This window comes from Barbatula barbatula (genome assembly GCF_947034865.1).
Source record: "Barbatula barbatula genome assembly, chromosome: 17".
In the NCBI taxonomy this organism is placed as follows: Eukaryota; Metazoa; Chordata; class Actinopteri; order Cypriniformes; family Nemacheilidae; genus Barbatula; species Barbatula barbatula.
In genome coordinates this window covers 2582145-2601383 of record NC_136780.1, presented here as the reverse complement: position 1 = coordinate 2601383, position 19239 = coordinate 2582145, and the positions used below count along the sequence as shown (strand labels likewise).

The 19239-nt window shown below is 37.8% G+C and overlaps 2 protein-coding genes across 7 annotated transcripts; both read right to left on the bottom strand.

Moving 5' to 3' along the window:
• Positions 1-105: 105 nt before the first annotated feature.
• g0s2 (G0/G1 switch 2) lies at positions 106-1372 on the bottom strand. Its single transcript, XM_079478904.1, has 2 exons — positions 1291-1372; positions 106-1080 (listed from the first exon to the last, which is right to left on the bottom strand). Exon 2 carries the CDS (start codon positions 1064-1066, stop codon positions 728-730), a length of 339 nt encoding a protein of 112 aa, XP_079335030.1. The 5' UTR covers positions 1067-1080; positions 1291-1372; the 3' UTR covers positions 106-727.
• Positions 1373-2556: 1184 nt separating this feature from the next.
• Positions 2557-16327, bottom strand: camk1gb (calcium/calmodulin-dependent protein kinase IGb; the record flags this gene model as incomplete). 6 transcript variants are annotated; one of them, XM_079478214.1, is made up of 13 exons in its annotated part: positions 2557-5307; positions 5416-5517; positions 6338-6681; positions 7016-7103; positions 7491-7569; positions 7683-7795; positions 8064-8139; positions 8249-8372; positions 9164-9302; positions 9391-9465; positions 9683-9808; positions 13054-13165; positions 16102-16327. In XM_079478214.1, 11 exons carry the CDS (start codon positions 13137-13139, stop codon positions 5451-5453), a joined length of 1317 nt encoding a protein of 438 aa, XP_079334340.1. In that variant the 3' UTR covers positions 2557-5307; positions 5416-5450. The 6 variants fall into 6 exon arrangements, with proteins under 6 accessions (XP_079334340.1, XP_079334336.1, XP_079334339.1 ...); XM_079478210.1 differs by having other exon boundaries at positions 15637-16115; XM_079478213.1 differs by lacking the exon at positions 16102-16327 and adding an exon at positions 13256-14019 and having other exon boundaries at positions 2557-5319.
• Positions 16328-19239: the final 2912 nt, after the last annotated feature.

Genomic DNA, 19239 nt, shown 5'->3' with positions numbered 1-19239 from the left:
CGATGCTTATTTTTGCTTTCAAAACAAATACATACGTATATTTTCATGAAATACATAATTGTTCTCCTAAAGCACACTGTGTTGTATTCTTTTTTTATTCTTTTTCATAGTCAATATATATATATATATATATATATATATATATATATATTTAGCAAAAACGGCTAAATAAAACGTTTGGTTCCCAAAGCCATCAATAAATCACCGTCTTTATTATAGATAAGTAAGATTTTCTATAGTTATGATCCGTTTGATCTTTCGTAGTGTGCATTAAAAAATGAAATAGCTTTTCTCTTAAATCTTTTGAACCTCTATTGTTTAGAACGTAAGTTTACAGAAAGCAATCTTGGAGAAGATGATTAAACACATGACAGGATTGTGTGACAACCCCAACAGATGCTGACATAAACAGAGACGTTTATAATAAAATAAAAGTACAACATCAATACAACGGTGAGAGCGTTTTTTTATTTATTTAATGGCGGTCAAACATAGCACAGTCAGTCCACACATGACTTTTATACATCCTTTATAAATAGTTCACTTGAAAGAAAATCTTTACACCATCTGAACAGACGTACACAATAGTCAAACTATAAACTCTTCTCCCTCTTTCTGCTGCTCTGCAGCTCTCGGCACATTAACAGAGTTATTTCCTCACGACGTGTCCCACACATCAGTGCACAAGCAGAACATCTTTCATGGCTTGACTTTCTTCATACGAGCCTTATGAAGCGTGTGCCCTGAAGCTCATGCGCCTCTGCCTGGTGGCGGGCATCTCTTTGGCCTTGGTCTCCATCACAGCGTCCATTTCGTCGTCCTCTAGGATGGAGGTCTGTGGCTCCTGGATCAACTCCTTCACTGTTATTAGCTCATGCTCCTTGAGCATCTCAAAGTCATGCTCCTCCTGGTCAGGGAAGAAGGAGGAGGCCATTTGTACCGCTCCGCTCATCAATCCCAGGACGGCCAATGTGCCGCCCACCAGGTAAACCTTTAGGCAGCCCTTGGAGGGACCGGCGCTCAGCATTTCTTTTGCGAAAGGAATGATCTCATGCATTGTGTCCATTTTGGTTGGTTTAGCTGTAGAGGTGAGAGAGTGAGAGAGATTATGAGTTTAATAGAATGTTGCTGATATGAGGCTGTCGCTTAACCATATTTCTAAAGACTTAAATAAATGACAAATATTAACTTTCTACAAAATTTCACACATTTTGATCCGCGTTAAAGGTACAAATAAACTCATTTGATCAAATATCAGTTACATTTCAGTCGAGATGAATAAATACTCACTTTTTTCAAGCTGTAGAAACCCCTCTCGGATGATAAATCCTCGTAATGGTAATCCTGTGTTTAGTGGGTGCTGAGGCACAGGCGCTCTGTCTATTTAAACACAGCGGTCATATGTCTACACCCACACAATATGAATATTCATGACTGCGGGGCAGCAACTTTTGTCCAAGTTGTTCCATGTGAGTGAAGGCTGACCGCGGATGATAACATTTTGGCAAGATCATATACAAGCTGAGGAAATCTGTGCCACAGAAACATTTGTTTGCCTTCACGGTACGTGCTGAGCATGTAGAAATAGATAGAACTAGAGAACTAGATGAGCAAACATAACGTTAATACTAAATCCACACAGATAAACGAACAAAGAACACAATGTCTTAATCAGATGATATGAAGTTATGGCAAAAATAAATAAAAGTCTTCTAAATGAGAAGTATATACAGAGCCAATGTGAGCCAGGTTTCATGATATCACGATGATATTTATGATTATCATATTAACTTACTATGATATTGAAGTTAATGATGTTACAAAGAAAAACATTACATTTCCATAAACATGTTAATATATGTCCTGCACAGTCAAATCGCCAGTGTTAAAAAATATATTAACATTCACAAGGAAATATATAATCCACATTCTCAAAGTGTGGATTATACAGTACATACATTGTGAGAGTTTATTTGAGCTTTTTTAACACTGCCGATTTTGTGGTGTACAGTTTTTGGAAGTGAAGGAATATAAAAGTCCACTGTCTAATGTTAATCTATTTGTTTAATAAAGGAAATTCGACTATGACAAGAGCGGCCACATCACTGTGACCTTTCCTCTACTGCCCCATGTGCTTCTGCTATTGTGAAAATCAGTAATAAAATACGTTTTACGTTTTAAGAAAACACGTTTTGATCACAATTTTAAATGTGACTTTTAGTTTTTGCAAAAGTCACATGCTCCCGGAGGAAAATGCTATAGCTCAGATTAGAAACTTCTTTTTCAAAGCTCAGGAGATCAAATGAAGCTTTAGTCGTGCTTTACAGAATCAAGAATCTCAGATGTTTCTCCAAAAATGGCATAGAGGAGATTATAATAGAAACAAACAAGTTCAAATGAATGTGTAAAATGAACGCGTATTGTAGAGGTAAAACAATCTGGATGCGAGTAGATTTCATGAGAAATGTTTGATTGCAGACTTGACAAATCGGAGCTCAGTTTGAGACTTTGTTGAGAGTCCATTTCATCTCATCGATGTCTAGAATAAACAAGTGTCAGGTCAAGTCAGCTTTATTTATATAGCGCATTTTACAATTTACATTCTTACAAAGCACCTGTAGAAGAAAACATTGACTATAAGCGAAACATCTAAGGTTATGCAAGTCAAAACACAGGTCAAATATCAGACTATAAATTCTTACATGCGGTGTTAATTATATAAAACTATAAAATTCTAGCAGTGTGATCTTAGAGACATCTCAACTGTGATTTATCTTTCTTATGGGCCGTGTTTGTGTACTCTAATAATATATTATTATTTTACAAAGTGCCTCGGTGAATAGTACACAAAGTTTGCAAAACTTTTGATCAATTTCGCAAAAGCAAAATGGCAGATGCAATATTAATCATTTGTTTTATTTACATTGCAAAACCAGGTTTATTTACTCTATCTGTAAAATATTGTGTGAATATTAACGTTAAGATGCAGTAATATTAGACCTCAGGTCCTGGAAATGGAGTTAAAGCATCATTCATCAGTCTCTTGGGCGACTGCTTGCATACGAGGTGAGAGGAGAAATGAATGTTGGGCAATACTGTAGTTTGACTCACAGTAGACAAGCGATAGTGATTGTGAGGACAGACCGCATCAGATACTTTTGACCCATTCTACAGTGATGTGTGCCACGCTCTCTGCCCTGCATGTACAGACAGTGTGAGGAAAGACGTTCAACATGCTTTACTCGTGTTGGCACCGCAGACGTGATGGTTTGGTGCAGGAGTACACAACACAATATACAGATTTGTATTTACAGTATTTTCTTTGCACAGCCTAAAGCCTACATCTTTTTTCACTATAGTTTGAACAGAATATGTATATTAGTGTGTATGTGAATATCTTGATTCTGTCCCACGTCTTTCACTTTATCAGTCGACTAATTCCAGGACGACAGACCATCATAACATCGTGCTGTCCCCCATGTGTTAATGCACACTCAGCAATGAGGATGGACGGACGAGTTGACTCATGTCTCGTGTTAATCTGAGATCAGACGAGTGACCCGCACAGCATCTACGGTACAGGTCAGAGGTCAGTCCTATACTTGCTACTTTAACTGGAGCAATTCGAGAATGTGTGTCCCTACACTCAATTTTGTCCATTGGACAAAATAATCTAAATCAAATATTTAAGCACGATTCATCTTGTGAATTTCTATATTCATCGCAATGATATTGTTATCGCAAATGATTCTACCCAGTTATCTTTGAGATAACGTACAAGATTATTTTAAGGAATCTCAGAGTTTATTGGTAAAAATATTGCACAAAGCCTTGACATTAGCAACCTATACAACGTTAACTTTTCTGAAGAGGACACTTAACCATAATCTCTTACAACATAAACATTTTTGAGTATTTATAACCGTAAAGTTAATGTATATTACTGCCTTACTGAACACACAACAACATTTACATCATTTTATGGTTTTCCGAATGAATGGGAAAAAAATATACACAATGTACAATAATAATTTATGCATTAGAAAAATAAACATTCACTCTAGATTGGACATTTCTTATAACGTCCATCAATTTACATAATCTATCGCTAAATAGAGTTTTCAGTTAAGCAACAGTGTTATAAACCTGCGCTGGATCACTGCAGGACATTATACAACACACTCACAAACAACCCAAGCCAAACTTCAGTATTACATCAATGTAATAAGTTACTGTACTTAAGTATCCTTTTGGCTTCTTATTAAAGATAAGAGCAACTTTATCTACTAAGTTTTTGAATAAGTACGTATGTACTCTTTACTCCACTGCATTTGTAGTGGCACTCAACCTTTTCTGCAGCAGTTTCTTTCTGCTACAGAAGAAGCAATATTGCCATTTACAGTTCATTGAAGGTACTATATCTTTTGCATTTTTGCCCTTACTTACTGAAACTTGTCAACATGACTTCTTTATGCGGCGAATGCGAGTGTATTATCAGTAAGTTGACATCGCTTGTGTTTTATGTGGGAAGAGGACATGACTGCAGCCGGCGATAAGGACTTTTGTCATTTTTTTACTAAACATTAGATTTTGTATCCATTTTACTGAAGACTAGGATATTGGTTTCCTTACGAGCACTTGAGCTTAACTGAGACTTGGGTGCTTGTAATAGACGTAGGCTTTACCTAGGTTTAGGTTACTTGTTTTTCCACCTAAGTGTTGAGGACTATAGTGCTGCTTTGAGCCTATATTCAGTACGGATAAAATACTCAAGTACTGTAAAAATCAGATACTCAAAATCTAAATCAACTCGAGTAAATGTTTTTGTGACTTGTCACTTGTAATGGAGTCATTTTCACTGCAAGGTATCCGTACTTTGACTCAAGTATGGTTTTCAGGTATTCTTTACACCTCTACTAAACTTTAACAGAGATTATACATACAAAAACACAGAATCAAACTCTCCATTCTCCTCGATACAAGCGTCCAATAACACGGACCTCAGCTCCAATTCTTATAATAATGAGAGAGTAATAAACCATAATGTGAAACAGTTTCCTCACTGGAAAATACTAAGTTTCAGCACCTACTGTGCAAATACAGCTAACCTGCGTCAAGATACTGAACATGTGTGTGTGTGTGTGTGTGGCTGCGCTCGTGCATCGTGAGTACATGTGCAGATATGGAGGCATTTCTTCAGTGTTTCAGAACGGCTGGAGGACTGTCATGCAAACACTCCCGCCCGGGGCGCAGAGCAATGGACCTGACCACAGAAAGCAGCCGGTGGCTGGGTGAGAGATCGCAGACCTGCAAAGAGCACTAGACGTAAGCAAACAACATAGCTTGATCAAATCATTTGGCTTTTTCAAACTGTAAAATTATGAAAATTCTAACTTTAATAATAATTTAACTCACTGATCAAAATGACTTCATCATTCCATTACGGCAGATTACATGACGGAACAAACTCCGGTCTGCAGGTTCTGCCCTTTACGACCGGAGCCTCTTTTTGCATACCTGAAGAAAAAAACATTTTAAAGGGTTAAAGAAAGCAAACGTCGTTTCTGATGAACACGTCGACATGAAATTACAACCTTAAATTGACATTACAATCAAGTCATTTGGGCGATCGCTTTTATCCAAAGCGACTTACAAATGAGGTAAACGAGAGAAGCAACATAAGGAGAACAAAAAAGCACAAGTGCAATAAAACTGGTCTCATATATCCGACCACAGTACACAGAAGTAAGTTTTCCTTTTATTGTCGAAAGAGTAGAAAAGAGATAGAGTTGTATTTGTGAAATCTTTTTTTATTTTTTTTGTTTGTAAAGCAGGGGTCCGGGACACAAGATGATATAAAATGATTTGACAACAAGAAATGTATATATTTATTAATGTTTGGTCATTTTTATAACAAAGATTATAAATATTGTTGTGAACAATGAAATCATAAAGGTTTAGTACCATTGTACCATTGTTGTCTTTTTGATCTAAACAATAATCCATTACTAAAGTAAGCAATAGAACTTTGGATTTGTATTTATTTATATGGCACGATCAAAATGCTGTACTGCTTTTCACGTGGTAATATTCTGTATATACAGTACTTATACTTAATAAACATTTTTATAATAACAAGGTTCCTAAAGGTTTTTGGTGGTTCCATAAAAACCTATCCACGTTTCCACAAATCTTGCATCTAGCTGACACTTGAATCCAAGTTTTCTGCAGTGGTTTTACAGATTAAGGGAAACCTCCTTCTTTAGGGAACCAAAAGTGTAAATCATTTTCAGCACCTATTTAAAGTAGTCATGGTTAGGTCAAGAAAAGCACATACCCATTCAGATCAGCTGGCTCAGAGTGATAGACATGTTTGCACTTGTCTACGATGGTGAGGGTTCCAACATGGGTGGTCTCGCTGTGACTGACCCGAACCGGGTGGTACTGACTCTTTGACTCTGTGAAACCGGCCGGAATATTTATCTGGTTTCTGGGCGTGTTGTGGTTGGATTCGGGGGTCTCCGTGAACAGCTTCTTGTGGACAGATTCAGGTGTGGATGTTGTGATGACCTTGATCTCGGGCACAGACGGAGGGGTCTGGTTCGATCTCATAGAGGCCTCAGAATGAGCCATCTGAAGCTTCTTCATGTGGTGAATGGCCACTGTAGCATTAAAAGCTTGCTGGAGTAAAAAAAACATTTCGAATAGTCAGTAAAGTACAGTATAATAACGTTTTAGTGGTTGCTGTTTTCGACATCGTAGGCATTAAATCTAAATCGACTATTTATTTGTGGCTTTGTGATCTCTTCAAACATCTCAATCTACAGTCAGTGGCAAAATTAAACCAAAACTGGTCTGTTCTAGATATTGAAAGAGATGGAGCAACGATTGGCAGATGACAAAATCACTCAAATTGTGTAACCAGGCCAGAGATCGGCTAAAAAAGCCAACTGGGGTTAAACCACGGTCTCCAAACGCAACACTGTATTCACCCTGTTAGGAAACATGACTTTACCTTCCACTTGGATTTGGCAAAGTTTTTCTGGATCTGCACACTGACAGAATGGTAGATGTCTTGACTCCGGGCCGTCTTACCGATTATCCTGCAAGACAAAGCTGGGTTTAAAATCAGACCTGGAGGATTTCATTTCGACTCTTTATTCTTAAACTGCCGAAAAACAAAAGAAGATATTTTGAAGAACGCAGGTAACAAAACAACACTCCATTGACTTCCATTGTATGAACACAAAACCAAGTGGGCATTTCTCAATATATCTCCTCTTGTATTACACAGAAGAGTCACGTACAGGTTTGTGAGGGTGAAACAAGGATGACAGAATATTTCCATTAGCAAATGATCAACACGTTCCAATTTGAATGTATATCAGCACTTCATGTTTTTATTTTTCCACAAGAACGTTAAGAAAATAATAAAGAATCAAAAAAGGGTCTCGTTTGAATCTCAGATGCTCTGTACAATAGCCCCTCACCATGGGTGTCGCAAAGCCTGTTCTGTAGTAAAACGCATCTTGGGATTCTTCTGCATCATGTTACGGATGAAGTCTTTGGCTATAGAGAGATAATACATTTACATGAGGTTAAGAAATCATCCGTGTACATTTTTAGAGTAAAGCATAAGCACATAAGTGACGGTAGGCTTGATAGTGATGGAAGAGACTAACCAGACTCAGAAATATCATCCCAGAAGGGCGAGTCAAACTCATACTGCCCCTTCATGATTTTAGAAAACAGACGAGTCTCTGTTTCTTCATAGAAAGGAGGATATCCACAGAGCCTGTAAAAAAAAGAGTCAATGCACGTTTACATGTTATTCACTAATAGTCCACCGGGGGACAGATCTGCATTTAATACAGTCGTCTTTAATCTCGACTCGTTCTGTCTAACCGTTTCTAATTCTGACAGAAAGTGTTTGGTTTGCTATTTAAGAACGTGGCATCTGTTTTTAGCTCCACTGCACATTTCACTTCATAGTCTCTAGAGAACCACGTGGACCAAAATGATCTTCTTAGAAATGACGTGATCTGTAGCATTTGGGGACTCACAGAATGTATGTGATAACTCCGATAGACCAGCAGTCCACAGCGTTACTGTAGGGTTTCTGAGCCAACACTTCAGGAGCTGTGAAAAAGAGCAAACAAAGACAAAATGATATCGGATCAAAGTCTGGTTCTACATTATTTATTTTGTTTGGCTTCGACATGCACAGACATCCAAGCACTGTTCTTACCCACATATCCCGGTGTTCCACAGGCGGTGGACATGATGCCATTCTCTTCAATCTTCGACAGGCCGAAATCGCTGACCATGATCTTAGAGTTTTCATCAGGACTGTAGTACAGCAGATTCTCAGGCTGCAGAGAGATGAAACGCATTTATAGGGCTGGGAGAATCCCAGAATCCTCCCTGGCAAAATGCACTGTATATTGTGTGTGACCTAGTCTATGAGAACCTAGTTAATTTTTTTGTGATTCGTTGTTTTAAATTAAACTAAATAATCCTACTGGAATATCATCCTAATGATTTAATGCAAAGAACATAACCTACTTTTGTGCAAAATAAATGTAGTGAAATGAATTCGATGAATGTATATATATTATTCAATTATTTTATTATATTAACCTTACAAATTTCTTTCATTATAATTTTTATTACATTTTTTTATAAAAGTTATTTCTTGGAAAAAATCGTTTTTTCAAATGGAGACTTGGGCTGAATGATGAAAAGCAGCCAATAAGAACCCAGAATAAACGGAGACTCCGTCATTTTAGGGTGAGACCTCAAGAAGCTGCTTGAACAAAACCCGACCGGAGATTTTAGTTTTAATCTAAACATTGCCATAATACAATTTGTGTTATTTCAAAGCTTCCTTGAGTTTACTGTTTTAACCCAGTCTGTGAAAAAAGTCAATATTTTTTACGATTTCTTTCTTTCTTCAAAAAAATCATCCTATGTAATGTCAAGAACATTCTGTAAAATATAATCTTGACATCCTTAATATTGACAGAGTAAAAGATTAAAATCATGGTGAAATTAATGCTTGAGATCATACGTTTATGTTCATTATGAGATTTGGAGACTTCAACCTGGTTTTCACAGACTGGGTCACATTACTTTTTTCACATTTTATAAAAATGTGTAATACCTTGAGATCGCGGTGAACTATGCCGCTCTCGTGCAGGTAGCTGACCGCCTCCAGCACCTGTCTGATAACCCCACTGGCATCCAGCTCGGAGTACACGCCGCGGTCCAGAATCCGATCGAACAGTTCACCGCCTGAAACTCTGAGCGGAGGAGAACTATTAACATGCTTCACAAAAGCACCAAAGAGATTCACCTGAAAGTTTAACAGAGACAGTGAACAGTACTTACAGTTGCATGACAAGGTAGTAATGCGTCCGACTTTCATAGAAATCCTCCAAGCAAACAACATTTTCATGCTTGATCCTAAACGACAATGATAATGGTTTAGCTGTTTTAGCATTCAAATATGAATGATTTAAATCACATTTAAGGTCTAGTAATAGTAGTAGTTTTGGAAGTGTCCCTAGTGTAATGCAGACTGTTCAGATCATAGAGTACTGATGAGATCATTCAGATGCATTAAAAAAGGGAGACGATATGTCTCTGTTCTGTATGTTCTCTGTTTGGAGACGGATCTCACCTCCTCAACACAGCGATCTCATTCTCCAGGTTAAGGTCCCTTTTGCTTTTCTTTTTAACGCACTTCATGGCGAAATGCTTCCCTGTTTCCCTCTCCTTCACCATGAAGACCTCAGAAAATGCTCCCCTGAAGAACACAAGAAACGGTTAAATGGTCAATCACTGGGCTTTATCTGCGGATCTGAGAGAGCATGATCCAGGGTTTATGTAATGGCCGTAAAGCAGGTTTTAATGAAGGATGTGAACTTTTAAACCCCACCGAGACCAGCGAGCTGCATCGGGTGCGATTCATTTATTAACGGCTACTGCAGGCAACATGTGAAAAGGGAAACACAAACACCTCATGCAAACTGCATTTGTGCTATGGAGGTGATTTGGTTACTCTGGGAGAGAATATTGATATTTTGTTTTTTAGTTTTGTTTATGAGTAAAACTCATTCAACCGTCTGTCCTGAAAGTCACGGGGTATTGGTGGCGGGGGCTTCTGGACATCACATTAAGTGATCTTCAGCTGTAACCGTGAATAGCTGTCCCGGGATGAGGATTACATGTAAAATCCCTTACGCAACGGAAACAATAATGGCTCAGGTATCCAGGTGTGACACAGGCCAGCGAGCAGGTCACCTGGCACTGTAAGACATGGGATGGAAAGAGGCTTCATAGCGGAGGATTATCTGGACTATAAAGAACATTTTAAGGTTGCTGAGATGATAAATATCACTGGTTAAACATATTAAAAATAGTATGAATATAATATTCTTGTCGTTATTTAGCTGATTTTATTAAAGCTTTTGAAATAAAATCACGATTGTATTCAGGATCTTGTTTTAGTCTTGTCTTCCAGTTTACAAAGCATTTTATTATAATCATTTTTATTACATTTTTTATGATTACAAATTTTACACATTATGTTTATTTTTTGTTATGAATTATTATTATTATTAGTAGTAGTAGTAATGGTGCGTTATTATTAATTAATTCACTATTTATTTCCATTATTAATATTTATTTACTTACAAAATGCATGCCTTCAATATACTGTAAATTGCTTGTAAATACAGGTTATCGTTAAATATATAATACATAAAATATTATTTATATAGCATATAACTAAATAATGTATCAATAATAAAATAATGTATAACATTATACAAAATATTGCATTAATGCGATTTGTTTTCTAAAATACACACACATGTTACATACATTGAATGTATTGTCTATTTTTCAAGCTGGCATTTTCAGTGTAGATATTGTAAATTGTTAAAACATTTAATCTTTAATGTTCTTGACTGCTTGAGATCACATGCATGTTATTAAAGTGTCACATGGCACATGCTTCACGACAGTCAAGATGGCTCTCCCACGCACAAACAGGCGATCACGAATCGAACGGTCTCTCTGACACATCCAGCGTCTAACACATATTCCCGCACGTGTTTTTCCACTTTGATTGAGAAATGAGATGTACATCACCCACAATCACCGAGCGAATAAACCCCTTAGAAAGCTCTGAATTCATAACATAATCCAGAGTTGATTGAAACGCGTCACAAAATAAATAAATAAACTAATACGGCTCAAAGTGAAGGTCAGTAAATGCATCAGCCAGCGAAACATAACAAAACAAGATTTAATCACAAGCCAATGTGAGATGCTGCTCTGTAGCTGGAAGGGTGCTAACCCCCACAGAAGGGATTGTGGGAGTTTAATTCAGCCATTGTGCTCAACAACTCCCATGGACCATAATGCTCCACTGGAAGCAGAAAACATCCAGAGGTAAGGCTGGGAGATCTCGAAACACACAAATCTGTTAACATCTCAGATTTTTCTTTGGAGAGAGCCGACAAGCTCGCAAATGTCTCGGTCTTGAGACATTGTTGAGATCTCATCTGAAACTCTTAAGTTGAGCTCAGATTTGTTTAGTCCAATCAGAAGTCTATATTATTGAAGATCTCAATATGAACTCAAACATTTCTCATCAAATTGACCCAAATCCAGATTATTGGATCTCTACCTCCATACTCTTCATGTGTTTCAACAATTCCACTCTCATTTGTTTTTATTTTTATTTCTCTTAAGCAATTTTGGGAGAAACACCCCAGACTTAGAAGAAACAAAACTTTTACGTTTTTTAAGCGTTTCAACTCAACAAACAGAGAAGCCTTTCATCTTCTTTTGTCTCTAATCAAATGTCAGACTTTTATATATACAGATTCTACATTTAGACGGACATTGGTCCATATTTCACCACTATCTCTCTTCAAAACTTTTATGAATTGAGATGATCTTAGATGCACTTTTTAATTCACACCTTACACTATATGAGTCTCGTAACACAGTGGTAAACTTCTCCGAAAACAGACGGCCGGTCAGATTAGCACAAAGCTTTCCATCCTGTTAGTTGTTTCCTGAAGTGTGTGATCCCCGTTCAAGTCGGCCAACGAGATTAACACGCTCGACCGGTCTGGATGGGTCTTAACCTCTGCTTTACCCTTGATGTACCGAAAACCCAATCCTGAGAGAAGGAAACACCTCGACCTAAATGCCTCTCGCTGCATTACGTCCCGAGCAGAGTTACGTTAAAAACATTTTAACGTTACTTAAACCTCTTTCCATAATACAACTGCGTTTGATAAACAGGTGAGGTGAGGGCATATGCAGACATCATTTCAGTCTAAATGAATCCGGTCACTTTAGTTTGTGTCTACAGAGGCAACAACCATAACAAGATTATTCTGCCTAATGCACACTGTACTGTACAGTCAGCAAAGATGATGTACAGCTGCCCGTATCTGCTGAGCTCATGGTCTAATGTGCACGATGACATCACAGGACAACAGATGACCGCTGTCTGCTTTAAAGCCAGAAACCCGTCTGACATTTCTAAAATTGTATTTATAATTTACTGTGAATCAATGCTCTCATGTCTGTTATGTTCCTTAATAAAGTTATACTGAGCCACTAATCTCTCCAACTCCCGAACATCTCAGGTCTTGAATTAGCAAGCTTATAAAGACCTGTGCCAAATCCTGTAAGGTTGGGTCAATCCATTTTCGGCCGTTGCCAGGTGAAGAAAACCACATCCATGTATAGAAACGTTGATCATGACCTCAACAGGATCACAAACTTTCACACTTAAGTTAGCATTTGATTTATTCGATGGTCCTCTAATGGTAATGTCGTGTTTATCTGTGATCCTTTTGTTATGTTTATAAGGACCTTAAAGTCTTAATGGTTTCCTTCTGTTTTAAGCACCTCTCCTTATATCTATTGAACTCAATGTATTAAACGCAAACAACTAAATGCATGAACTTCGAAGCCAGAAAACCACACTTTCAAACAAATAATGATCAAAGGTTGCATACTTACGATCCGAGCACCTCCATAAATTCGAACACATCCTGGATGTTGTCTGTGGTTTTCTTCCAATCGTAATCTCCTTCCTTTCGACCCATTTCAGCGCAAGCTGCTACTGTGCTTTCTGGAGAAACAAACATATTTATAAAATATGTGTTCTGCCAAATAAAGCAACATTGATTCGTGCATTCATACAAACGATTTGTAGATATACCTTTAGTTGCATTTAGAATAACCCTTAAGATACCGGGAGCCATGAGGTCTGTTTCCTAATATAAACCTGATCCAAATCAAGATGAAACATCAGAAGTCCTTCATCTCCTCTGACAGTCGGAGGAATCTCGGTGTAAACTCGGCGGCGAGGCTCAGTTAGACTCGTATTTCTTATTGGCTTTCTAAATCTACAGTACGCTTGACAAACTCCATCTAACCGTCTCTGTCTGTGTGTCTTTGCCTCGGCTCGTCCTGTTGAACAATTCCTGAGATGCTGATTGGCTGTCCTACATGCCTTTAAGACCGATGTTGTCATGAAAAGCTAATCGTGTGTTGGCAGGTCAACGTATAGACAGGGAGATCATCTAAACACATTTGGAGCTAAGGTGTCTTACACAGACTAGTGACGTGTTTATTTCGCAGTGACTGGATCACTACAGCGCATCTATTGATGCAGCAAGGCTGTGTTTTGGACCTTGACCTCTCCGATCCTAACACAAAGTTATCCATGTGTCTGAAATGATTGAAAAAATTAATCATCTTCACCTAAATACATCCAGTAAGTAACATCAACGGCACACGAGTATACTAGCAGAAATTGCAGGGATGCTGTGAATGAAGCTGTGATGCTGTGATCTATTTCTGTTTAATTCAAGGTTGCGCCGTGAAAGGTTTTCAAATACTGCATAAATGCAGCGCAAATTTGCCAGCCAACACCAAACGTTTCTGGAAAGACTTCTGTGTGCTTTCAAATCCGATAAGTTCATAAGACCTGCTCTCATTACACTTATATAACAAAGTGAAAGACTGCGATTTAAAATAATTCATCACAAGTCGCTCGAAATTACTAGTGACAGACAAATATATCACAAATTGATCAGTTTGGAGAAAAGAACAATGAGAAAATTACTTGAATAAACTCAATAAAATCCTGGTAACGATTTGCACAAATATTTTTTAAGTAAATGTGCTGCTAAAATTCCACAACTTACTAACCAGAATAAATTAAATTAGACTTATTAAATACATATAGTATGTGTTAAAATATTAAGTAAATATTACGTAGAGTAAACAAATAAAAAAATATTACATTGAACTCATACTTTTTAATCTCCTAACGCAGTCAGATGCAAAGCATCCTGGGAACTACAGATCAATTGCCAAGGTAGTTATATCAACTAATTATTGATGTAGTCTCAACACAAAATGAATAAGTAAACTTAATTTTACCAATTTAAATGGGTTTAACATAATAAAATTGAATTGGATTTACTTAATCATTGGTTCAATGAAAATGGCTCAAACAAAATCATTAAACTCTTAACAATAAAAATGTGAGATTTGTACGTTATTAAAACTCAATTAAATTTTTATTCTGGAGCAAACACAATATTTCTGTGCTTACAGACACCTTAAAAGACATATCAGGTGACCCAGCGACGAAAGGAACATCCAATTTAGAGACATGAAAGGACTACAGGCGTTATGCCAAACATCATCAGGACTTTAAGGTGGATTCGTCATCATCCGCTAGCCTGTGAACAATGTCGAATGATGGACCGCTATAAAATGAAGATTAAGGACACACAAGTTAAAAATGAGTGATTCTATTTTGATTCTTAAATAAGGAATCAATAAAAAATTATAGTTTCATAGTGTTGAATGTTGATGCATGTAATGTAAAGCCTATTCGTTTGGTAGAGCAATGCAAGTCATGGGATCAATACAGGTATGGTTATGAAAAATGTGTCGATTTAATGCACTGAAAGTTGCTTTGGAGAGAAGCATAAGCCTAATGCAAATTATTCATGAAATATAATATTTTGCATGACTTTGTTCCATTACCTCAACTGGTTGAGTATTGCGCTAGCAACACAAAGGTTGCAGGTTCAATTCCAAGGAACACACATACACAAAATGCATGGTCACTTAGCGTATGCCAAATGCATAGATGTAAATGAGTATAATTCAAATGATAAGCAAGCAAACAAGCCTGTCTGACCAAACAAAACCACTTGCATATTTAACATTTTAAAGCATTTCAAAATAACCAATGCACAGATTTTGCCTTTCTCTCTCGGCCCAGAAAAGAGGAACATTCTGTCCCTGTTTCCTTCCCCTCTGCAGCCCTCTTAACGCACAAGTGTCTGCCCCAAACAACAACTCAAATACCCCCGAGTCCACCCTAAACACACACATGCAACTCCGCACACAGGCTCAATTGCATTCATACAGCGTGTCCCGGGTCAAGATGTCCCGTCCCGTGTGTCCATTATTATATACCGCGTCACACACGTCCTTGCATGATGCATACAACATTAAAAAGCACGCATTCGGACGCATGCGTAAACAGTTTGACAGAGAGCCAGTGTTTGACCTTACCTTCAGCTCGGAAACGACTCCAGCAGTATTTCTGTCTCTTGCAGAAACTATCGGAGCGCAAGCACGGACAGCAGTGACAGATAACGACATGAGCTGAAAGAGGACGGGGCGCGGATCCCAACGACACAGACATCCCAAATGCAATGCACATTCCTGTGTTAACTTAATATAAAATATTACCAACACATGCGCATCAATGCATGTCATGCAAAAAAAAACCGAGTCGAAATCTGAGAGGAAGAGTTCTGTTGTGCGAGCGCGAGGAATAAAACATATCCGACACTATCACGCTTTACATTAGGTCCATCTTACACGTATTGAACGGAAAAAGAATGACACTGTAGGCTAAATGAAATCATAAACTGCAACACAAATGTAAAGAGTAACCTGTTCCCCAGAAGCAGTTTCTCGCGCGCGTCCTGAGATGGGACGGCAAGCAGACCAGCGTCCCGTCTATTGACTTACCTAGAGATGCGCTCTGTCAAAAGCCCGCTGCTGTCTGGACGGATTCAACTGCTGTAGTGTGGAGGTGCAGAAATAACCAACAGGTTGGAGATTACACGTGCGGGCAACGAGCAAGAAGGCGGATTCTCAAGGTGTCCAGATACAGAATTCATCTTTTTGGGATTGGCACACACGCGCATCTAAAGGACAAGCTACATTTGTTGAGTATCTGAGATCAATGTGACTCGAACCCACAACCTCTTCGCTGCTAATGCAATGCAAACAGAGAACCAGAACTATGTTGCTACGGTGTTGCTAGGGTGTACGGAGTGGTTCCTGGAAAAAAATATTTCTAGACGCATCATATTGCTCAGAAAAACATCTCTTTCTATAAATAAACGCAGGGGTATTTTGAAGAAATAAATTCTATAAATACACAATTAATTTTGCAAACATGGTTAATTTATGGTTATTTACAGTGTAAATTAGTATGTGCGCTCCGTGGAAACCGAACCAACGCAATGCTCTGCCAGTTGAGCCACAAAATCATACACTTCCAAATGACCATTTAACAAACTTGAATATAAAATGTCTACAGTTCAGTATCACCGACTGTAGGTTTAAACCAGAGGGAACATTCTGTCATGAATTACCTTCTAGTTGATCCAAACATGTATCAATGTTTTTCAACGTAACGTATTACGTGAAGTCGTGAGCGCGCTTTGCAGGACAGAGCAAGGCGAGCATTTGTGTTTATAAAACATATACATTTTTATTTTTATTAGAAAATGACCGATCGTTTCGCGAGATGAGACTTAAGGACTTTTATTCATCTTCAGGTATCGTTGACGCTGCAATGAAACTGTAATTTTGACCTCCAACCGTTTGGAGTCCATTGAAGTCCACTCTATAGAGCATAATACTGAAATGTTTTCATCAAAAACCTTAATTTCGTTTCGACTTAAGAAAAATACACAAACATCTTGGATGACAACAGGGGCGAGTAAATTATCATGAAGATGTATGTTGAAAGTGAACAATTCCTTTAATGTTTCATCGATCAAACAATGTGGGGTTTATCCATTTTGCATTAAAACAATTCTCACTTCAAAAGCGAAGTTCATAAAGAAATCTAAAAAAAGCTAAAATCTGTGTCTACAATTCTCAAGTAACTAAGTCAAATGTTGCATAGGCCCAAACATTGTATACTTACATCGAAATAAAAATGAAGTATTAGCAGGACTCACCTTTGCGATGTTTTTTGCAGCTCAAGGGTTTGCCTTGGTTAATGAAATAAGATGGCATTTCACGGGAGCCTGTGGAGAAACACGAGTGGAAATGTGACTTCCTAGAGAGATGTTGACTTGTGTACACTGGGAGTGAGATGAAGCTGCAGGAGTGTCATTGTGTGTCTGTGTACAGGGTTGCCATGGCGGGGAAGGGATGCACAAAACACAACCGGACATGAAGATCTCTGGATAGTTCTTTTTCAGGGCGGGTTTTGCGTAAATGGGAATACGGGTGAGGAGACGAGGAACTTGTCTCTATGTGAGGGACGCAAAGGATGTGAATCACTTTTACATTGTGTTATTTTGGTGGCTTGTGGATGGTGTCACTCATTTTCAGGTCTTGACATGTAAATACACTATGTGCTATATATATTTATATATTTGAGAAGACAATCATTATACAATCCCAAGTCTTGAAGATTTTTTTGTTAATACAATTTGTAAACTGTAACTATTTATTTAAAAGACGTTCAGTTTACACAGTGTAATCTGCCTGTGGAATCGAGCTTATCTGTACTGAACGTACTTCTGGAGCACATCTTGACACTCGGATGAGTTCTTAAAAAACAGCATGTACATGTTTTTTCTAGGAACGTGGGTCTCTTATCAGAGCACATCATTCAATTGTCACCTGTATATCATTTAACACAGGCACGACAAGCCTGGAGGTTTTTCCTGTCCTATTTTGGTGGTATGGTATCATCATACATGTTGCAAATCTCATCTCACGTGATGCACTACAGTGCCACGACTGCAGGCCCTTACATGGCCAAACAATCCTAAAGCATGAACAGAAATACTAACGGATTATCAGATGATCTGTGTGCACAGAATGAGCTTCTTAGCAACGGCCTGCAACAGCGCCTCTGATGGACAACTTCTCAATACTTTGATTCATGAATGGATTCATTTCCCCCTCTCTTATTGTATATAACAGCAAACAAATACATTAAACGCATTTTATGAATTAGTTCACATAATAAAAGAAGTCGAAGACATTTACTCACCCAAGATAATATTTCACAATGATCACACCGGCCTCTTCCATGCATTTAAAGGCAATTATCACCTAAGGGCTATAGAAGTTAAAACCTGTACAGGTGTTCAACAACAAGAGCGTAAAAATTAAATACTTTGAAGTATAGTGCATTTAAACACAAGAACATGTTATTTTATGTAACGCATTATAACACACGTTTTATATAAAACGTTGTACATGTATAGTACAATGCAATGCAAGTCATTTTGGATGACAGCGTCTGCAAACAGCGTAACCAGACAGATCTCGGAGAAAAATACAAAGACAGTTCAAAATGTCTTCTTTTGTAATGTAGTAATTTACTAGGAGAGTCAAGATCTGTTTGGTTATACGCATTATTCCAGATATCTTTCTCTGTGTTCATCAGAACAAAACCATTTATACAGATTTAAAACAACTCGAAGGTGAGCAAATGATGACATAATGTCTGTTTTTTTGGTTGAACTGTCCCTTTAAAGGTACAGCCCATAAATTCTGCTTAAATTTCTCTCTTGCTGTTCTACACCTGTATGGTTTTCTTTCATCTGCTGAAAAGAAAAATATATTTTGCGTAATAATTTTTTTTACATTTCCATAAAGGTTCAAGGGGCAAAAAAGCACCATATGAGAAAACCATGGATCGTTTTAAAATCCTACCGAAGCTGATATAATGGATTTAATTCCTTTATGTATTTCTACAGTATACATGCCAGTGTGTGAAAACATTAATCGTGAACAACACACAGCATCCCACTGCTCTTTTAAAAACTAATGGTGCCATCTAGTGGTGGGATGTAAAAGCACAACACAATCCGAACAACACAACAGTCATAAGATTTCCATCTCTTCTGT